This window comes from Cebidichthys violaceus, unplaced genomic scaffold (genome assembly GCF_023349555.1).
Source record: "Cebidichthys violaceus isolate CVI_PGR_0920_01 unplaced genomic scaffold, fCebVio1.0.p SCAF_1, whole genome shotgun sequence".
Taxonomy (NCBI): Eukaryota; Metazoa; Chordata; class Actinopteri; order Perciformes; family Stichaeidae; genus Cebidichthys; species Cebidichthys violaceus.
The window spans coordinates 9,034,180-9,057,397 of NW_027176262.1; the positions used below are offsets into that span (position 1 = coordinate 9,034,180).

At 41.3% G+C, this 23,218-nt stretch overlaps 2 protein-coding genes across 2 annotated transcripts; both read left to right on the top strand.

The window, feature by feature from the left end:
* The first annotated feature begins 6,079 nt into the window (after positions 1-6,079).
* On the top strand, positions 6,080-12,345 carry ctsc (cathepsin C). Its single transcript, XM_068709517.1, has 8 exons — positions 6,080-6,406; positions 6,972-7,117; positions 7,806-7,960; positions 9,279-9,434; positions 9,615-9,733; positions 10,979-11,110; positions 11,285-11,517; positions 11,647-12,345. The coding sequence occupies exons 1-8, from the start codon at positions 6,247-6,249 to the stop codon at positions 11,911-11,913; spliced, it is 1,368 nt and encodes a 455-aa protein (XP_068565618.1). The 5' UTR covers positions 6,080-6,246; the 3' UTR covers positions 11,914-12,345.
* Positions 12,346-13,066: 721 nt separating this feature from the next.
* Positions 13,067-21,241, top strand: rab38a (RAB38a, member RAS oncogene family). The gene is made up of 3 exons (XM_068717663.1): positions 13,067-13,463; positions 16,438-16,718; positions 20,294-21,241. Exons 1-3 carry the CDS (start codon positions 13,262-13,264, stop codon positions 20,447-20,449), a joined length of 639 nt encoding a protein of 212 aa, XP_068573764.1. The 5' UTR covers positions 13,067-13,261; the 3' UTR covers positions 20,450-21,241.
* Positions 21,242-23,218: the final 1,977 nt, after the last annotated feature.

The window sequence follows — 23,218 nt, forward strand, 5'->3', positions numbered from 1 at the left end:
CAATGAGAGTCAGACTGTGCACGCGTGTGCGTGGACATACAGTATATATTTGCTGCGTGGATATACATAGCATGCATGTGTGGGCATGTTCAATACATAAGTATGAGGAAGGTGAAAAGATTTCCTTCGGCAGCGTACGGTTCTGTTGTGTGTAGGTGTTGGCGTATGGCAGAGGTAACTGACCGTAGAGGGCTTCATTTAAATGTGAAGGATGTAATATTGACACCACAAGGCCCGAGTGGCCAACCCCACTCTGTGATGGAGTGGCTCCACCCACACCTCCAACCTAATGAAATGCTGCTCTTGCATTGTTTTTACAGCTGATCAATGTGGGTAAGCAAAGAAAAAGCCAGATGTGTTCTCTCCCATCAAGTAGAACTAGAACATGATTGAACAGCTAAAGTCTTAAGGTAAGCGACATGGGGAGTCTAATGGCTTTCAAACAGCATGTTAAAAAATAATTAAAGCAGTTTAGTCACAGATGTTCAACAGGTGTTTAATAACAGCTTCGTATATGACTCAACCAGTCTGAGCTGAGGACCGGAGAAAACGGTTACATAAATTACTTTTATCATTACATTTGCATAAATTTCAGTAATTTATACAACGTTTGCATTTCATTTGCATAAATGTAGTCTAACCCTCTACAAAAGACAGGATTGATCAGGCTGCAATGGCTGCTGCCGTTTCAAGGAAGGGGATTTTTTATGTGGTAGGGAGTGAGGGACTGTGCAAAGAATACAAAGAAGGAAAATACAGACGGGGGCATGCTCACACACATACTGTACACTTGTAAATACACAGGTACTTGCATGCAGACTAGAGCTCAAACAATTACTTTTTCAAGCAAAAATACTGAATATTCTGTTGTTCAAGTTTCTCAAATACGATTGTTTATGATCTTTGTTTTGGACAAAACAAGATAATAACAGACGTCACATTGGGCTTTTCTTAAAAATAGTTTTAACATTTTGTCATAATGTCTGTTGGTGTGTACAGTATATGACGCAGATCCCGAGCGCGTGTGTGTGCGGCGTATGTGTTAAGGAGACGGGTATAAGAAATTATATAACACAAGTCGGAAGTATGGGGAGGAGAGAAACCAAAGAGGCACGACAGAAGAAGAGGACGTGTGATGAAGAGCGAGAGTGAGGAAGCCATGCAAGCAGGGAACAAATCTGTGGGTGCCAATATAGCAGAACTGAAAGTCACTTGAGTTTTAATTTCCTGCCAGTGGAAGCGAGAACAATATCAAGATTGAAACACGAGTTTCAATGAGTCACTCTTCGAGGCAGCTCAGTGGGTTCAGGCTGTTAACATTCACAACACCACCCCTCCGTCTCCCTCTTCCTCTCTTTTTGCGTTATTGCATATAGGCACACACACACACACACACACACACACACACACACACACACACATAACACACGCATAACACACGCATAACATGCACATGTGCACACTAATGCACACACACACACACACACACACACACACACACTTCCACACAAATACAGTGTAATGGCACTAATGAGACTGCATGACTAATACCTCTTCAGTCCCTTCTTCAGATGAGTGCTTATTATGGTCTGTCAAGGAGATGAGTCAGTCTATGTCATGGTTACTATGGTGATCAAAGCCTCCAGCACTTCCCTTAAATGCCCGCTGGAAAAAATAAAGCTCTTTAACCCCTTTAACTACAGACCTATCAGCATGCAGTGACACATGTGCATGCATGCACGCACACACACACACACACACACACACACACACACACACACACACACACACACACACACACACACACACACACATGCAAACAGGCAAGCTGACTCTAATCTCCCTCAGGTAACAAATGAAAGGAGAATTCCTCTACAGGGATTATTAGAATACCACAACGTTATAAACAAGATTATAAAGTGGCAAACAAGAGCTGAACAGCAGAGTCAAAGACAGAAAAACATAACAAGACCTTATTGACCTATTTCCACCAACCATATTGGAAGCGGTTACTTTTACGGCTCAATATGTTCCACTTCTTTGGTTCAACCTCCGATCACCTCTGGATGAGCCTCTCTGTGTGTAGGGCAATCTGCTGCCGCTCCACCCGCCGCCAGCTCCTGATGTGATGTCATTTGGTCTTTCTGGCTCATCAAACAAGGCATCACATATATTACCCTGTTTGTGTTTCAACGTTGGTACATGACCAAATCACTGATAAAGATTGTTTTAACCAAACTGCAAACCCTACCATATACAGTAGCAGAGTGTATATGCAGTCATAAAATGGTAGATCATGAAGTCATAGGAATAGTTACAGTTTTTGCCCGTTGCTTGAACACATTTTGCAAAACTTCGCTCATTGTGCCAAAACTCTACACACAAGTAAACATGACACAACACTGGGAAATATACCATTCACATCTGTGTCAAATTGAAACTCTGCTATCAAAACCTAAACTCTGCTATCAAAACCTAACATTCCTTTGTCAAAATGTAACTCTGATGACAAAATGACACATACTTGCATCATATGCATACACTTTCAGATCAGGGGGAACACACTAGTCTACTTTATATAAAACACTGCAGTCTTTGATTTTCACTGTTTATTCAGAAGGCATATTTTCAGGAGGCACATTTTCAAACAACCAAAAAAGCAAATAGGCCTACTCAATATTGTACATTGCAGCACTGTACATTGCAGTAACATGAATTCAGATAAAGCAAAAAAGAAAATAATAATAATAGAAAAAACACTATACTGTAAACACAGAAAATCATGGCAATTGTGCATACGTGGGCTCATGGATCCCGCCGTCTGTTGGGGTCTGGCCACAGGACCTCATCGACATCGCAAGCAATGTCTTCTCCGGCGAGGCACCGGGGAAAATATCCCCTTGCATGACGAAACCATCCACGGATTGCTGTCACCTGAACGTCGCCGCAGGCCTGTTCCATTGCCTGCAGAAGAGGCATGCAGGCATGTGGTTGGCGGTCATATACACGCCATCTCCAAGCCGAAAATAATTCCTCTGTAGGGTTTAAGAATGGTGAGTAAGGGGGCAAGTATACCACTTCTAATTGATTGTGGTTGGTGAACCAGGCCTGGACCAGAGCAGCCGAAACTGACATTATCCCATACCACCACAAACCTGGGCTGATCTGGTCTGTTCTGTACAACTATATTATGGAGAGCATCTAGAAATGTGAGTATATGTTGGCTATTGTATGCATCTAGTTTTGCATGATGATGCAGAAGCCCTCGAAGGCTTATGGCGGCACACATTGTGATATTTCCCCCGCGTTGCCCCGGGACGTGCACAATTGCCCTTTGGCCAATTACATTACAACCCCGTCGTCTTGTTTTGCTCAGGTCGAATCCAGCTTCATCAATGAAAATGAATTCATGAGGCTGTGCAGCTCCATCCATGGCCAAGATTCTCTGTAACAAAAAAGAAAACATATTACTGTACTACAGTGCTACACATACAGAACCCTCACCCCATCACACAGGTACCTGTGTAGCTCTCCGAATGGATCCATGTGATACTGATATGGTACATATTCAGCTGCTACTGGATTTCAGAAATACTGTATTGTAAATGTAAAGGACAGTTACACTTACCCGTACATATTCAGCTCGAAGTCCTTTGACCCTGACACTGTTCCTCTCAAATGGGACCCTGTAGACCTGCTTCATGGTGATGTTGTGTTCTCCCAAGATGCGTCTGATGGTGGTGATGCTCACACGGTTTATGTTGTTGAACACTTGCCTGTCTGCAAGTATTTTCTGTCGTAGCTGGTGGAGACGGATGGCATTGTCTGCCCTCACTAGGTCCACAACGGCAAGTTCCTGCCGTTGTGTGAACAGGCGTTGGCGTCCTCCCCCAGAAGGTCTTCTAGTCATTCTAGTGAAATACAACCACAAATTGTCATCGGTTTGCTTCTTTTTCTTACAGTACTTTACTGTATATACTGTATCATCCACTGTACTGAAACATCTCATTATAAGTAATCATGGTATGTTTCACAAAAATTACCACTTTGGCTGCAAAGGGAGCATTAGCACCCTGCAATACCCTGTACACGTGATGTGGTAATGTGATATACTGTAGTAGAGTGCTGTAAATACCATCAGAGTAGAGTAGAAGTTAGAGAGGTGAAGACATACCTGTTTTATAGTCGGAATGTTCTTATTACAGATGCCACTGTGAAGCGGCTTAGATGTGGGTGGACTCTCTGCCCAGCTTCCCTCATAGTCAGGCCATGGTTGATGACATGGTCCACCAAAGTTGATCTTATATCATCAGGAATAAGGGTCCGTGCATGGCCTCCTCGACCTTGACCTTGTCCTCCTCCTCTTCCTCTTCCTCATGCTCTACCTCTGCCTCTGCCTCTTGCTCTCCCTCCATCCATGCTTGCAAAGTTCTTGAAATGGCTAAACTGAGGGCTTTTTGTAGCTGGCTGATTGGTGTTCAGTTTTGCAAGTAAGTGCCTTCAGGTGTGTATTTGAGTGGTTGCAATTACCCGATGTGTATTGTATTTTGGATACATGTGTTTTCCAAATGGCACCCTGAGATTTCATTTTTGAACAAAGTGTCTTATGTATGAAATAGAGTGTAGTATGCAGGACCAAGTGTGTTGCATAAAGGAGTAAGTGTGTTGCAGAATTGCAACTAGAGTGCAAAGCAGCGCTTTTGTTTAAGGTATGGGTACATGTGTTTGAGGTATGGTAACAAAAGCTTCAAGTTGTGTTACTTTAGTCTAAGCATGGGTCTATAGTGTTCAAGCAACGGGCAAAAACTGTAAGATAACAAACTTGTACGTATTTACAACCTGCTTGATAGTCACATTTTGACTGGGTGCGAAATCACGATGTGGTTTACTCATTCATCACACACATTAAGAAATTGACAAGTTAAAGCAAACAGTAACACAATTTGGTGGAAGGGGCTGTGCTGAGGGGAGCTCCTAAAGAATCTGAGGATTATGGTTCAGAGAGCCAATCCTCCCATAAGCATGAACAATAAGTCTTAGCTAAATCAACAACACAAAAGCGCAGATAAGCTACAGTAAGCAGGAGGTTGGGGTGGTCGAGGGAGCTGTGGCAGAAAAGCGGCGTTGGCATGAGCGTGATCATCAGAGTAACAGTGACAATCAAGATCCACGCTGCTCACCTGCATGACTGCGACTCAATGTTGATAGTAGCTGTCAATCAGCCAATCATCGTGAAGCATTCTGCAAATGCCAATCAGCCAATAATAATGAAACTATAAAATATGATGGACCTTGAAACTGGCACACCTAAACTGAATTATTAATTACACCTGGCTGTTTTTTTTTTAAACATTAGCCTACAGTAGACTATGTGACCACAGATACAAAAGTCATACCCAGAACGCACTCTCATGCATGTATTAAAGAATGAATAGTAGTGTAACAATAAATAAATAAGATAAATATAGCCACAATATTTGTTTTTTATTATGTATTTATTTATTTTCTAAAATTAAAAATATATTTATGGTGTCACTTCAAGATTTTTCTCATTTCAGTTTTTGCTAATATCCTTTTGAACTTAAAAAAATCATAAATGAATAGCAAAAACATTTTTCCGATGCCTCCCCGACATGAATGTGCTCTCCCCATGACTCCCCCAGCGCCAAATTTACTCAGCTCGTTCTCGCGTCTACTGCGCATGCTCACATCTGCTGGGTCATCACATGACAAGGAAAAACGAAACCAAAAAAGCGAAGGACAGACAAACGACGAGAGATGTACTGTTGTGTTGTTCCTTGTTCGCTGGAAATCTTCGTATCTTTGTGTGACAGACCGGAAGAGTGATAAAGTCACAATAAAGTATATATACGAGCATAAGCGTGTATACATAATATACATAAGCAGATGTGTTGGAAATACTCTTGATAACATCCAAAAGTAGTCAACGTTAGGTGGGCTTTAACCTAAAGAGAACGTTAGCTAGCCGGCTATATTGCTAGCTACGTGTGCGCATGTGCGTTGTGCTATTGGGCGTTCATCTTGACCGTAGAAGTTGGAGTGTGAATCTTTGTAAAGAGTTTGCATAAATTGTCAGGCAGAGGACTTGTGGGGAGTAACAGAGAAGTTAACGTGGGACAGGTGGCGCAGGAAAAAACTAAAAACAATCAGGGTCGAACTTTAATTAGACGACGATCTGGCAGCAGTTGTTTTGTGTGTTTGAGCAGCTGAGCTGTGTGTGTGAAGATGAGGCTGGACGGAGTGCTCGTGTGCGTGTTCCTGCTGTGGGTCGAAGGGTCTGTGGGTGACACACCGGCCAACTGCACTTATGAGGACCTGCAGGGGACATGGGTGTTTCAGGTGTCCAAAGGAGGCCGCGACAAGGACATCAACTGCTCCGCTGAAGGTAACCCCCCCCCACTACAGTTTTAAGCAAGTCACACCGTGAGGACTAGTTAGGAGTTATGGAAGAAGTAGTTTAGCAATTTTGGAAATCAGGTGACATTTTAGGGCCAGTCAATCATCACTTCCTCTTTTTGTGACGAAGTTTGGTTTGAACCACCTGCGTTGTAAACTAACTTGTCCTCTGTTTTAATGACATTACCAGTTTTTAATAAAGTTACTCTTGTTACTGACATTGTGTGTTTGTGTTACAATATTTACTGCTGGTAACAATGCGTGTTTTAATTGTGACCTGCAGATGAAAACTAGCAGTAAGCTAACTCTTTCTCTTACAATACAATGAATGTTTACACACCAGAAAACTGGATATGTAAAATAATCCTAACCCTTCCTTCATATGTGTGAATCTTCATCAATTTAGACATTAAATTATGTTTTTAATAAACAAGTAGTGATGCTTTAAGTAGGCCTCACTACTCCCACATCGTTGAGGACTGATTATTGGAAATTAATCTAAGGTTTAATTATTCCCTGCAGTTGAACTCGTGTACGTTTTGTGTTCCTCTCAGCTACAGGTGAGAGCACGCTGACTGTGACCCTGCAGAAGCTGTCTGTAGCCACAGATGAGCTGGGGAACACCGGCTTCTTCACCCTCATCTACAACCAGGGCTTTGAAGTGGTCATTAATGGGTACAAGTGGTTCACCTTCTTCAAGGTATGACAGGCATGTTCACAATGAGTTTATTTTAGTGATAATGTCAGTATTTAGTCTTGGTAATCCTGCATAAACTACGCATTTCCTGGGTGGGTGAAACGGTTTGCAGCAGGCTAGTTCATATCCCATAATGCACGTTCCTTTAAACCAGCTGATCAGAAACTTTATGCACTCAAAGTTCAATTCATCGTTCAACACTCCCTGACATTAAAAGTTCATCAATTAATTTCCTCTCCCCTCATCTGATATGGTATCTGGAAAGGTCACCTAGGCCAGGCTAAAATGAGTGGGAAAATGCCCTATTTGACTGCGGCTATACTGAAGTTTAGTCTTTCAGTCATGTGTTATTTTACGTCGCTCACATGACACTGAGATAAAGGAAGTGTCAGCGCCCGTCTGTCTTCTAGCCCATGTTCTGGTTTATCAACTTCCCTATTTCCTTGACTTGATTCATCTTAATGTAGCAATATGAGAAGAAGGGAGCGACTTTGGACTTCACATAATTCCTTCTCACATTTATAAATCAATGATTGTCTGAATAATGTACTGGAAATGTCTTTTTTATTGAATACTTGTTTTAATTCAATTGCTTTGATTAATCCCGAGTTGTTTTGTATTTGCATTAAACTGCTTTGCTACATTGTATTGGATTACCAGCTCTCATCTGATTGCCTCACTACACTTCCAGTACACTGATGATGGCCAAAAGGTGACCAGCATCTGTGACCAGACCCTGCCAGGGTGGGTCCATGATGTCCTGGGACGCAACTGGGCCTGTTTTGTGGGGAAGAAAGTGAAATCGGTACCACCTCGAACAGATTACAAACCAGTCTTCAGCAGCAGGTACATGCATAGTGATGGCTCGGTACGTTCCTAGACTGTAAAGTGGACAAACACAAGCGAGACATCAGTGGTACTTCGGAAAATTTGTTTGTTTGCAGTCTCTCTGTGCAGCCGGTGTTGGTCCGTGCCTTCAGTGTACTGTGCAGTTTTGACTCTCTGATTTAATCTACACTTTCATTTCCTCCCTCGTTTCTCATCTGATGTGAGCTGTGTTAGCCTCACTCGCCCTCGGTAATCTTTGCAAATGACCTGACATCTGAGAAATCTGATGTTGAGGCACAATCATTGGTGAACAGGCGTGACACAAATGACTGATTGAAACATGAACGTTGATTTTAGTTTATGGCAACATAAAGCTGCTTCTTGCTCTTTGGTTCCAGTTAGATTTAAATCAGGTTATTAACGTTTATTGTAATTTAAACTATAAAATATATCTGAACAAAACACCTCTTCTCTTGGCACCAGTGATTTTATTTATTGATTTTTAATTATCTGTATCCACTGTGTTGTCTGAGCTACCCACCGACACGGTCAACTTATCATAAGCTAATGCAGTTTTTCTTTTAGAAACACAATTGCATCATAAAAGTAATAAAATATTTGTATTTTCACAATCAGTGTTCAACTTTCACCCAGCTTCCTTTTTTAAACATTGATTAAACTAGAAGTTGCATAATGAGAAGAACTCACATTATCCAGCTCCTTTAGAGTCGACACTACGGTTCTCCTCCACTGATGATGATGATCGGTGGAATTTGAGCTCTGTCTGTGAAGGCAAAGCTTTGAAAGTTAACCCTCATTGTTTCTACTATGTGAAAGTCCATACAAGCATTCAGTGTGTGTGTGTGTGTGTGTGTGTGTGTGTGTGTGTGTGTGTGTGTGTGTGTGTGTGTGTGTGTGTGTGTGTGTGTGTGTGTGTGTGTGTGTGTGTGTGTGTGTGTGTGTGTGTGTGTGTGTGTGTGTGTGTGTGTGTGTGTGTGTGTGTGTGTGTGTGTGTGGGGCTTACAATTGCAACTGAAACATGTATACTTGGTAGTAATAATATGTGAGTGACACATTTGAAACGACAGCGCTCCCGTTGAGGCAGGAGTTGCTGCTGGTCTCTTGGCTGTACTTGCACTAACTGGAGTAGGATCTTTTCTGCTCTTGATTCTGTAGTCGGTGGTGTGCTCGCTGTAGGTCTGTCTGGATTCAAATGACCTGTATTGTGTTGGGAGTTGTACTTCCCTCATTAGGAACTTTGAGTTAAGTGCAGTTTCTTACTGGAATGGTCTTCTTTTTAAAAACAACCTCACATGTGTCCTCATTCACCCTCCAGGCTGCTCCAGAAGCCGTACAAACACAACATGGACTTCATTGAGGCCATCAACTCTGTTCAGAAATCCTGGAAGGCTTCTCCCTACAGAGAGCACGAGACGTACACTCTCAAGGAGCTGCACTACCGAGCAGGAGGCCCCGCCTCCCGTATCCCAGTGTGAGTATTTTACCCATTTCCCATACTACTCTATTTAAATAGCTTTATTGTCATGACGTATCATTGTATATTTAAACATATTCAGATATATTAACTTAACGTCCTACATGTCAAACACTGGTTGGAACAATACAAACTGGAAATAAAGTGAAACTTTTTTTTTTTTTTTTTTAACTTTAGCCGTGTTCGCCCAATGCCTGTGAAAGCTTCCGAAGTCAAGGTGGTGTCGGCTCTACCTGAGCACTGGGATTGGAGGAACGTTGACGGCGTTAACTTCGTCAGCCCTGTGCGAAACCAAGGTGACATTTGATTGTGGTCCTCTGCACGTATGATTATTAGATATTTAAACCATATCATTCAGAGGCCTTGCAGGAGGCAGACATAGCCGTACTCTACCACTTGATCAGCTGTCTGTAAAGGCAGACGCTGAACTGCAGCAGCGCCAGCTACGTTGCGTGTGCGTGTGCGTGTGTGCGTGTGTGCGTGTGTGCGTGTGTGTGTGTGTGTGTGTGTGTGTGTGTGTGTGTGTGTGTGTGTGTGTGTGTGTGTGTGTGTGTGTGTGTGTGTGTGTGTGTGTGTGTGTGTGTGGAGATTATGCGTGCTGAGTAGTTTGAGTGTCTGAGAGGGCCTCTGTAGGGCTGGGTTTAAGGATCTGGAGAGGGCTGGAGAGTTTCAATGGAAGCCCTCTGAGCCACTGTGCAGTGCTGCGGAGCTTATTTTTGCTTCAGTGTTTCCAGTCAGAAAAATTGGGTGTGATTATTTCCTACCAAGCCAGTTACACCTGCAGCTTCTCTTTAAAGTCACTGTTGCGTGCAGAAATCCTGAGAGAGGGAGAGCTTTGACTTTAGTGAGCTGTGAGTCCAACATGACAAACCTCTTATCTCTGAAACTGATTAAATCTTATATTGTAAAATATTAAGACAGCAAAGTTTTCCCACTAGCACAGATCTTTAATTTAAATAGTTGCAGCACCATATTGGTCTTAGGAGACATTAAGTTTTGGACCCAAATGAAAACTGTTCTGTCACCCTGACTTGAATCATTTCTACAATTAAACCACCCTGCGACTCCCCACCGCCTCTGTTCTCTGACCCAATTTGTTTCCGCAGAGCATTTTATTAAGAACCTGGTGACTCACACTATTATTGGTAACCAGTGTCTCTGTGCCTTGCTCATTATTATGCTTTACAACTAATGCAGATAAGTATACTGGGGCAGGAACTTTACTTCTCCACTTTACATTAAATAAACAGATTTAATGCATTATTGAACAAATGTGTTTAAGAATTATTTCAGGGGTGTTGAAGCAGATTGCATGTGCAGATGAACCTACAGTATCTGAAGATAGCTTTGCTTGATAATGTCAGAGTTGATGACATTATGGTAATTATTTAGTGGTGTTGCGGCATTATATTGACATTACATTCACTTTATTTACATAAGGACAGAATATGCTATCTAGAACAACAGTTGACTTGTACAGTAAAAAATAAAGCTTCTCAAAGTTCTAGTTCAAACTGTAGTGTAACTCTGTTCTGTTTCAGCATCATGTGGAAGCTGCTACTCCTTTGCCTCTATGGGAATGTTGGAAGCTCGGGTTCGAATCCTCACCAATAACAGCGAGACTCCAATCCTCAGCCCGCAACAAGTGGTCTCCTGTTCAGAATACTCTCAAGGTAAAATAACTCTCAGTCTAAAATCTTGTTTGCAGGCCACATCAGTTAATTTTTCCATCTTGGACCATGAAACAAAATTTCACCGAGTTAGAAAGAAAAATCCTTTATTGTGTTTAATAACAATTTCGGATCTATTGAATAAACCAGATTTAACCGTCATCTCTCCTCTTTAAGGTTGCGATGGTGGCTTCCCTTACCTGATTGGGAAGTATGTACAGGATTTCGGCATTGTGGATGAGTCGTGCTTTCCGTACACTGCTACGGACTCTCCGTGCGGCGTTCCTCAAAACTGCGGCCGCATGTACACTGCAGAATACAGCTACGTCGGTGGGTTTTATGGCGGCTGCAGTGAGATGGCCATGATGTTGGAACTGGTCAAGAATGGACCAATGGGAGTGGCCTTTGAGGTACAACAGCTGCTCACTGTTTTCTACCTGCTATTTCTTTACAGTATGTGTTCGCTAAACAATTTTAGTGTTTTTTGCTCTCGATACAAAGTGATAAATTCAAAGTAACTCATCCCTGTCCTTCCTCAGGTCTACCCCGACTTCATGCACTATAAGGAGGGCATCTACCACCATACAGGCCTCGCAGACCCCTTCAATCCCTTCGAGCTGACCAACCATGCCGTGCTGTTGGTGGGCTACGGCCGCTGCCACAAGACCGGACAGAAGTACTGGATTGTCAAGAACAGCTGGAGCACAGGCTGGGGCGAGGACGGCTATTTCCGAATCCGCCGGGGCAGCGACGAGTGTGCCATCGAGAGCATCGCGGTCGCAGCCAACCCCATCCCCAAACTGTAGAGGCTGTAAACCGAGGAGGAGAGGAAGGAGTTGCTCTTTTGATGCCATGCATTCAGCATGTCGGCCTACAATGTTGCTTACATTTTTAATGTTTCTTGATTTCAACAATCACTGATTAGCTGCCTATGAATGATTTGGATTCAAGCTGTAGCTGCCGACTCAAATTTTGGATCAAAATGCATCCGTACATGATGTGACGAGTCATGATTTTAAAGGGAACTGGTAACCGAGGAGTCAGTGTTTGTGTTTGCTCGCCGGATGGAGGGCCTTGATTCTTTGTTTCAGGGAAGCAACAGCGAGAGAGTTGTAATATATTCTGTCCTTGCATCAAATTGAAACTGTGACTGCCATGTTTTTCTGTGAGGCACTTTGTATGAGCTCCCTGTGGAGCATTTTAAAGGGAATTCTTAATCAATAAAGGGATGAAACTCACTGTAGAGCCTCTTTTCAACAGAATGAAAGCATTTCAAGATGACCGTTTTCTGTGTGTGAAAAAGATGGAACACAATTTTAGATCAATCTTTCTGGGATGGCTGTTATCTCTGGTTAAGGTAGGTCAACTTTTTTATTTATTTTTTTTTATTTTTATTTTTTTTTTCCTTTTCTCTTTTCCCCCTTCTTCAAGCAAAGACTCACAACTATACACTCAAAAAAGCACGAGGTTACAAGAAAGTGAAACTGTATAACTCAGCTGCATAAGGGGTTGAGGGAGTGATTCAAATAAATGGTTGATTTACTCACATGGGAGAAACCTGCCTTCAGGGCTTTAACAGAAATCTGAGTTTAGGCAACAAACTAACTCGGTTAGGTTTAGGAAAGTATGAATACGTTTGAATTAAAAATAACCTATTTGGCAGAAAACCATGAAGGCAAACTTCTTGTGTGCTTGATTTACTGGCACAACCCTCTTTAAGTGGGTGAATTTTAAATTTTCTGACTTACTCAAAACTAGAGTACGTTTACGCAAGTACTCTTAACTATTTTTGAGGCACTTGTGCTTAAGTATTTACATGTAATGCTACTGTTTTACATAAGTAATCTAAAAAGATCTTCCACTGCTTACTTAATCCTAAAAAGTTTATCCCCTCCGGTTTGGCTGTTTTAAAATACACCCCGGCACTCCCAGGCAGCTCCCCCGCGTGCGTCACAAGGTCTAGACGTCTCTGCTCCACTTCCCTCTGAGAACCAGCGCGTACCTCACCTCCCCTTTCTCTTCGCTTCGCCACTCGACTCTTTCCCAACTCTCGTCGGTCCTCTCCGCGCTGTCCTGTGCTTCTTCTCTCCTTTCATCCCCCGGCCCTCTCCATTACGGTGGATTCATGCTCAGCTCTCGCCCTCCTCGGTCGCCATGCAGAACAACCACAATAAGGAGCATCTCTATAAGATTCTTGTGATCGGAGACCTCGGGGTCGGCAAGACCAGCATCATCAAGCGGTATGTCCATCACAACTTCAGCCCCAACTACCGAGCCACCATTGGGGTGGACTTCGCACTGAAAGTCCTCAACTGGGACCAGGAGACGGTGCGCCTACAGCTGTGGGACATTGCAGGTACAGTCCAACTTTTACGCACGAATGAATAATGAATGTCTTTAAAATAATATTTATTTGTATATAAGACTTACTGCTCTAATATATGGATCATGGTTTATTGGTCAATATTTTTTCCAAAAACAACTTTGGTAGACAGATTATATTGCCAGTTAAATAAATCCAGTCGATGGTAAATTGTCTTTTTTGTGAAAGTAGCTTAAGGCTACATTTTGAAATTCATTGTGACAAGCTATAGTTCTTAGAGAAATTATGTTTATAAGTAGTATGTGTTTTTTCCCCTATTTAGTATCACTTGATTGAATTAATCTACTAAACAATTACATAAAGTGGTGGTTATTAAAATCACCTTTTTCATCCTCACTGAATGCCATTTTAGGTAAGAGACAGAACTTTGCAAACAATATGAATTATTTATCAGAGGTTGGCTGCTCAAGTGAAAAATATAGATGTTTTCCTTCAGGAAAGGCAACAAGTTGCTTCAAGTCAAGTATGGAGGATGTCAACATAGAAAATGTGTGTTTCAGATACACAGATAGTTTGAGGTTAGTGATAAAAAGACAACCATCCAGGGAAGGAGCATGAGACCATGTCGCCACAGTTGTTTTCAAACCATTTTGGTAGGAGGAAGACAGAGTTATCCAGGGTTAATATTCCTCATGTGTACCAGCTGACCTGTTGACATTACGCACTTCTAATGACTTGGCAACGTTTCTCTTTAATTACACTCACAAGAAAGACACACACACACACACACACACACACACACACACACACACACACACACACACACACACACACACACACAAATCTAGATAAGTTATGAAATAGAGAAACTTTCTCTGAAACCATGGGGCCTAAATCACATAGCATCGTGAATATAGTCAATGTGCTTTGGCACAGGCAGTTTTACTGCCTTTGTGCCACAAAGCTACACTGAATTATATATTATTTTTTATTGATATTCATTTACACAACATTTGAGACCTTTCATGAACAAAGTTAAGTTAAATCTGTTTCATTCTATGGGGCTGTGTCGTGATAGCAAATTGTCTTAATAACTTGGTTAACTTATGAATCCATTTTTTCATACATACATATTTACATTTATTCAATATATAACAGTACACCTGTTGCGCCCCCAGTGGCCACCCACGTCTTCTCCGCAATCTGCTGAAGAAGAAGTGACTTTCCTCTCCTGAGGGATATTCCGTCTTCTTTGTAGATATTTTGATTCAGGTTTTTTTTGTACTATCTATGTCTATTTTTGTTTGCATTTATTAGGGTTCAGATATGACCCACTCAGACCTGGAGAGTAGAGCAGTCCTTTCGATAATAAAGTAGAGAATATCTTCTGTGAAAAGGAGTTCTAATCTCTTTTTCTCGGTCAGTATTTAAATGCTTTGATTGTCTTTGGGGAACACAGAAATAATGAAGCCAAACAAACCTGAAGGCTACAGCAGTCTCATCTCACATGAGTGTCGGCTGAGGTTTAGAAGAATCCTCTGACCTGCTGCTCTCTCCCCTCCTGTGCGCCCTCTCCAGTAAGCACAAGCAGTCATGTGTCTCAAACTCATGTGAGGGAGATTTGAGGCCCAAGCTCTTGTATACAGAAAGCTTTTATTGTGAGCTAAGGATGAGTGTCTCCCTCTGTGAAAACTGCTATATGTCGGTACTGTATGTGCTGCCTTCACTCGCCCTAAAGTAATGGAAGCCATGAGGTGGGAAAGCCTGACTTGTTCTGGATAGTCCGTCCATTTTAGTATCATATTGCTTCTCCATTTAGTTTGGATCATAGAAGGGACAAGATTATGTCAAATAAACACACTGATTTCAAAGCAAATATGTACATTAAATTGCACCTGGCATTTTACTTTACCCAGCACTGCCGTTGGCTTGTTTGGGGATTTGATGATGCACTGAAGTTTTTGGATGCAATAAATCACGTGCATTTCCCAAGACAAATGATAGCATCAACTGATCTATTTTTGACTGCCCTTTTATCTTTGTCCAGGGCTGACAGGGTGACGTGGCTAGTTGCACAGACATAGCATGAAAATGTGAAGCTGGTTTAAGGCGTATTAGAGCGGCTTTATATACTGTTCAGCCTTTTAAAATCACATCGAAATACTTAAGTTTCAAACCATTATTTTCAGTATTTTTATCATTTATATTTCATTCAAGTTTCTGCCCTTCTTGTATGTCCTTGAACGAGACACACCTCATCCCAGTTGTTGTGCAGCTGACCCTGCACTCTGATCCACCTGTGCAGGAGAGCAGGTGAATAGCAAATGTTCCTTTGGGCCTCATCACAGTACACTGAAAATTAATATCAACCCCTTTCTTCTTCACTACGATGCAAACTGCGTTGGGAAGGATCAGCTGAGGTTTTAGGTTCAGTCCACAGTGTGAAAATGTTTGGTGCTGATGGTGCTCTAGCAGACGTTACGGATGGGAAAAATCAGTGTGGATACAACATTCCTACAGAGCTTATCGAATTAATTTTACCGTCAGGAATTTCTACAGTTCACAGGCAAGCGCTCACACACATACACACACTAACACCAAAGACTCCTCTCTCCTCCTCCAATCATGCCTCTATCCGTGTCTCCATCTTATCTCTCTTTCTGCTGCACTTTTACCAGTAAAAACATGCGTGTCATTTTGTTTGTGGTTGAGAGAGTGGGTGAGGTATGTCGGGAATGCTTGCATGGTAGCACACATGAGACAGGAGTGTGATAAAATGAGTTAATCAGATGATTCATGCCTCTGTGTCTGTTTGCTGCTGAGGTGACACAGCATCACTTGCAGCTTTTTCGGTGCCAGCATGTGGCTCATCGCCACTATAAAGGAGTGAAAAATAAAAAAGACGTGTTTAAAGAAAGCATAACATGTTTTTGCACCTTTACACCAAAATGCTAATCATTTTCTTTGTGTGTATACGTCCGTGTCCTTGTCCGTGTGTGTCTTCTAGGTCAGGAGAGGTTTGGCAACATGACCCGTGTGTACTACCGCGAGGCCATGGGCGCCTTCATTGTGTTTGACGTCACAAGGCCCGCCTCCTTTGAGGCCATCACCAAATGGAAGGAGGACTTGGATTCCAAACTGACACTTGCCAATGGGAAAAATGTTGCCACTGTGCTTTTGGCTAATAAATGTGACCAGGGCCGGGACGTACTGACCAATAATGGAATAAAGATGGAGCAGTTCTGCCAGGAGAACGGCTTTGTGGGATGGTATGAGACGTCCGCTAAGGTGAGAAAGATGGGACACACACACATAAATACAAAGCAGTGACATAGCGATAGCATTGTGGTGCTGTGGATAGACAGAGTAGCTTTCAACAGGAGCTCTTAGGCTCAAGCAGGCGTGTCCTTCCTGTTGAAATGTCTTTGCGAAGCATCTGACTCCCAAACAGCTTGACTGTATCAGACCCAGCACCTGATCACCCTGTGGAGACACTACCACAGAGGCACATTCAGGATGTGAACAAATCCTTTAAAAGTGTAGAGTTTAACAGACTCTGGATCTGCTTCAGTCAATGAGCAGAGCTGAGTCTCACAGCAGACATTCCTGCAATGTGATTCCAGGTCACCTGCGCTCGCATTAGTTTCTCCTGTCATCCAGACAGCATGTCCAGGAATGTTGATGGAATATATCAGTCCACTGCTTTCTTCTGAGTGACACGGGTATTAAAGGAATAGTTCTGGACTTAATATGTTTATTCGCTTCCCTTCGAGTAAGATGAGAAGATTGAAACCATTCTCGCATCAGAAGCTGGAGCCAGGACACGGTTAGCTTAGCTTAGCAAAAAGACTGTAAATAGGAGGAAATAGCAAGCTTTAATGGCTTTATCCAAAGGTAAGAATATACCAGCACTTCTATGATTACATGAATTGAATTGGTATGTGATGCAGACCCAGCCCAAACAAGTGAATCAGTGCACTGACTAATGTAACAGGAGGCGTGTTTTTACAAGTTAAAAACTTAAAAAACTGATTTCACTACACTCAATGTTACAAAGTATTTATGTAAGCATGTTGCTGTAACTTTTACAATTATTTTACTGAGCAACAAAAAGAGTTTCATAAACACAAATATGAAACTCTTAAACTTAAAAACTTTAATATACTAAAGTGCAGTGCAATTTAGTACTTATTGATGCAGACAGGAATTAAATAATTTGGTGAGTGAATCCTGATCGTGAGATGAGCTGAGGATTCACCCACCTACACACTAAGTCACCGAGACAGCAACACAAGCTCTGATAGCAGCTAATGAAGAGAAGAAATATCACAGCTGGGTGTTAAGGGAGGAAAATAGACAGAGACGTGCACACCCACACACACACACACACACACACTCACAAACTGTTACAGTACTGAATTTGTATATACTGTACAAACACTGCAGTCAAATTTGACCAACATGGAAACACTCTCAATTACAGTGCTTTATATAAAAGTATGAATTTACTTACTCTTGTTTTGTTTTGTTTCTTTAAGTCCCTTTCTCTGGATGTTTGGGAACACCTTGAGTGAATTTCTTTGTATATTTTGCCAATATTTGGCACAAACATCCTCCTGCACTTAGGGTTAAACTGAATAGAATTGGTCAAAATGTGTTTTTGGCCATAACTTATGAATTCAGATGCTTTTTATGACAATTTCACGCAAATGCTAACATGCTAACACACAGACACGGATGTAAACTGCAACATTATTCGTTGGTGGAGGCATACATGGTAATTCTAGTTATTTAATTAACAGAAAATGGAAGTGACAGAAATTCAAATAAGTAAAAAGACCTTTAAAAATGTTCTGAATCAACACCACCAACTATTTGTTTGTTCCTTGTCTTATAGTCTTTATAGAGCAATGACGGTGGCTGAAACCAAGGCAGTTAACCAGTAAAGGAATTGAGAGGCTTTACTTAAAAGCACTGCCACCAGTCATGTGACATTTGTTCAAGTTGTAGATGGTCACATAGTGTGAGCTGGAATGTGAAAAATTCTACTGGTTGCAGTGTTAACTGTAGAATCTGAAGCCCATACAGCTTTTTGTTTTGTGTTTGTTTTCATAAAAACCTGCCAAATCATCTTATTTGTAACCATAAATATAAATAGCAGAAGACCATAAATATTTAGCGACATGCATCTTGATGCCTCAAGTGTCATTTGCCTAAGAAAAGTTTACAGTTACTCTTTTAGCTGAATGAGTGTATAGAGTCTGTAAAATGAGAGGGTGAGATCTGACCACCTGCCACAAGAATTATTTCAAACATTTATCTTCAACAATGCTGCACATGTTCTGCATGCACAATAATGCGCAGGGAATGAAGTGAAGTTGGCAGAGTGCAGAGAAGGTGTTTTTGTTGTGTTGTATTTTGCTTTGGAAGAATCCTTTGTACCAGATCTAACAGTAAGTATGATAGATCACGACATGACACAGGGAGCTGCTGCAGACCGCAGGAGGTCACATCCTACTGAGCACACTGTTAGATCCTTTGAATATTCAGTGTTTCTACTGCTACTGCATCACATATTAAGACAGTGTGTGCATGTGTGTGGATCTCAGCAATACAATGCTGCTGGTACTCTCCTTGTGTGAACCTCACTACTCAGCCTTCAGCTCTGGTCCACGTCGCACTAAATCTTTTGTACGGATGCGGTCTCATCTGTGGGTGCTGTCGAGAACGGACATTTTGCATTTGTGTTTTATTTTGATGGGTAGAATAGTTTTGTAAATCAGGCAAGAAACGTTTCCCAGGATTGTCTCTTAGCTCTATAATATTGGCTGTAATGATTTCATAAACGAGAATCCTGGTAGCCACATTTTGTAAGAAGCATATTATATAATTGCAACTGGTTCCAGACCATTGTTGCATTTCATGTCCTTCTCTGCACCCTGCTTCCTGTCTGTATCCAATTAAGGCAAAATTCACCAAAAATAACCTTTCATAATGGCATAATGAAAAATAACAAACATGGAAAAAATGCAGTGGTGCAAAATGACTGTAAAGTTGTACCTAATTTAAATTTGAAATATGGAGAGATTAGAATAGAATGAGCTGCACTTCAGGCATTTATTTATGCCAGTCAAAAATCATACTGTTGTTGCACTGTTTATTTAAAATGTTCCATCAACTATATTTTGTTTACACCACTTTCATTCTGTCAAGTTAACATCAAATCAAAGCTACTTAGCTGTGACAGAAAACACACTCTTCCACATTATTCAGCACCTCATGATTTATATTTGTGAGCTGCAGATTGCTGATTAATTAATCAGTATATTCAATTTGGGTTTGAATATTTATCTCTCCAGTTTGCAAGTGCCTGTGTAGATTTAACATATTAGTCTTTGCTACTGTGAGAGTGTAATCATGTTCAGATCAGAAATACCTAACTATTTATGGTTACTTTCTGTTATTACTTTCTTACACTCCAATTCTATTGTTGTTGAGATTCAACACATTGTACTATACTTGTTTGATCACTCGTCGCATTGTGTTTGTATGTAAATTAGGGATGAGGTTGTATTGTCATTTGTCACTGACTGAACTACAGAGACCACTGGCAGCAGCTGGGAATATATTTATGTAAAAGTACCTTCTCACAGCATGGCTGCTGCCTGGTGCCTCATCCGTCCACTCAGTTTAATCACGGTCCATTCGGTTCACTCACCTGCTCTCACCGGGTTTTTTTGTGCAGCACTTGTTTTATTCCTTTTATAAAAAGGTTTGCATTTATCAATTTCTCTTGCCTCCTCCTCTCTTTCCTTCCCCACCATCTCTCCTATTTGTTCCTTCTACTTTTTCCTCTCTTTCAGGAAAACATCAACATCGATGAAGCGGCTAACTGCTTGGTGAAACACATCATTGCCAGTGAGAATGACATGCTCCAATCAGAAGTCCCGGACACCATCACCCCCCAGTTGGAGAACGACAAAGGCGGGACATGCTCCTCCTGCTTCAGGTCCCAGTAACAGTCCTCGACAGTTGGATGTCCTTTTGTATCTCATTACACACAAAGTTGAGTTTGTCTGTGAGCAGGAGGCTGAGGGAGAAGTACTTTGGCTGTTTTTTTTTTTTTTAGGAAGCATTTACTGGTGCCAACTCTTTCCCAGTCTCGTAGCTCGGGGTGGTTGGGGGGGTTGGGGGATCGTTCTCTCTCCTCAACCCTCCCTGACAACATTTTTCACATGTCATTATGGTCGAATAAACAGGTGGAAAGCACATTTATGTCTTGTTTTCCTCCAAATATCGAACAAAATTCAATCTCAGTCCTGATAACACTACAGCTATGTTATTCGCTATGGTTTCTTCCGATTTGGTTTAATTTCATGTTATTTGGTCATTTTTATGGCACTGGGTTTTCTTGTTTTACCTCATCTGCCAGCTCAATAATGTATAGCGGATTATATTGATAACTAAAGTGCCTTTTCTAAACCATTTTATTTAATGTCTTCAATAGATATATTCACTACATATTGTATTTATAAGTGCACTAAGGTGTGTAGAATGACCTCACTTTTCATCACGGAGGTAGGATTCCACTCATTTCCATGGCAACACATTTAAAATACTAAACATTATGTGTTTCAAAGAATGACTCCTTAAAGCAACATTAAAGTCTATTGTTCCATTAAATGGTTTTATATTAAATCTGAATTCCACTGTTCAATATTTGTAATATTTGTAATTATGGAATAAATGCATTTATATATAAATATATACAAACATGTACATAATATGTGGAATATAATGAGTATCCAGTTTTTAACATGCACTTATGAATAAACCATAGCTTTACTGACCTATGTCTGAATGTGATTTTATGTTAAAACACTCAGGAGTTTTCAATCACTCTGGCTGATGAGACCAACAATGGTAAAGGTGTAAATGGTCCCCCCCTCATGACAGGTGTTACAAATTAACAGGAGAGTGATGGAGCAGTCTGTTGAACTGAGTAGTGTGGCTGTAGCCTCTCAGTTTGAACACGCCCAGGCGGCCCTGAGAAGAGGTCTAATCAGGCAATGGAAGTGAGAACACCTGGGTAAGTGAACATTTTAGTGTCAGTGTCATTTGAATGCACTAGGCTAAATTAACAAGTTAACAAATCAAATTGCATCAATTTGGCACTGAACCACAGAATGTATTTCCAATGCTGTGTCTCTCTCTTTGAGACATTTCAGGCTTGTGGAAAAACATTAATTTATTCCTGTTAGAAGAGGATTATGTCTTTTTCACAGTAGCCTATGTGTTACAGGTCACTCTCGCTAATATGCTAAAAATCTGATTTCACAGAGAAAAAGTTTAGAATCCAGTTTAATAGTTCTTGTTTTTTGATTTATTTTTCCTGGTGACTGGCCTCTGGCTTGCTATGTGACTGCAGCCAGCCAGCTAGCACCACCTTCATACTGTATCTGAAAACACACTTTATAGATCATGAGATACTGTCCCTAGAATTGTTTATATTGATGATCATTTCATTGAGATTAAAAGTTCCTTCCTGTTTGGATCTTTAGATCTCAGAGTAAAGAACAGCAAAACCAGGGGTTGTCTACACTGCCACACTATTTTCAATAGCTACTTCGGTAGTTTCAGTGATTTCATATGTTAATAAAAAGCGACCACACAAAGGAGAAGCCAGATTAGGGCCATACTATTTAGATTTACTTGTAAATGCTTTTTTTAATCCAGTCACAGATTAAAGTATGGTCTTGCTTGATTTGTACACATGCTGTACCAAAACGTTATTATCCTGTTACTCAACCTTTTTCAGTCTTTTGCCTCCTCCAGCCTTCTCCTCTCTCCTGCCTCAAACAGACTCTCTGTCTAATTAACGCCCTCTGAAGATAACATTTTGTGCCCCGTTTAACACTGTGGTTTCTTTTCATCCCAGTGAGACGAAGACACAATCTACAGTTTAGCAGAGTGTCTGTCGGATATTGGTTCAGAAGTGAGGGCATGCACCGGAGAAAAAGACGGTGCCGCTCTCTAATTTGTAATAATTGGATCTGATTTTCAGCATTGATGTAACAATTTGTTCGCGAAAACACAGGGCAGAGCGAGCAGAGAGAGAAGTTATGTGGGAATTTTCCTCTGCTGTGTGTCAGAAGCCGACCCCATTCTCTGTACTCCCACACAGGCACCCTCATCACACACACACACACACACACACACACACACACACACACACACACACACACACACACACACACACACACACACACACATATATATACAGAGATGATCAGAAGATTTCACAGATTTATCTCTTGCTCTCTGCTGGTCTCTAAGGCAACAAGCTGCCGAGAGAGTGATACTGTCGTTTCTCTTTACTTACAGGCCTTGTCCTTGTAGTTCTTCTAGATTCTTTTCCCATGTAGCAGGGAAAGAAAAAAAAAGAGAGAGAGAGAGAGAGAGAGAGAGAGAGAGAGAGAGAGAAAGAGAGAGCGAGAGAGAGAGAGGAACCATAACAAGTGACTATAATCACAAGACTTCTCAGTCATACAGGATAAGGAGAAAATAAGCTGCACGTGATTTCAGGATGACTTACAAAGCTTTCTCTGTCTCACACACACACACACACACACACACACACACACACACACACACACACACACTCTTGCACGTAGACATTTTACACATCAATATACACACAGCTTTACCTTTGAGTGCCATCACGATTCTTGTGTTGTAGATTGTATTACATGTGCGCAATAGCCTTCAGCTGGAGTTTGCAAGGATTT

Coding starts and splice junctions, on each gene's coding strand:
- ctsc (XM_068709517.1), top strand. CDS start 6,247: ATGAGGCTGGACGGAGTGCTCGTGTGCGTGTTCCTGCTGTGGGTCGAA. Junction 9,734..10,978: donor CAGCCCTGTGCGAAACCAAG/GTGACATTTGAT, acceptor GTTCTGTTTCAG/CATCATGTGGAAGCTGCTAC. Junction 11,111..11,284: donor CTGTTCAGAATACTCTCAAG/GTAAAATAACTC, acceptor CTCCTCTTTAAG/GTTGCGATGGTGGCTTCCCT.
- rab38a (XM_068717663.1), top strand. CDS start 13,262: ATGCAGAACAACCACAATAAGGAGCATCTCTATAAGATTCTTGTGATC. Junction 13,464..16,437: donor ACAGCTGTGGGACATTGCAG/GTACAGTCCAAC, acceptor TGTGTCTTCTAG/GTCAGGAGAGGTTTGGCAAC. Junction 16,719..20,293: donor GGTATGAGACGTCCGCTAAG/GTGAGAAAGATG, acceptor CCTCTCTTTCAG/GAAAACATCAACATCGATGA.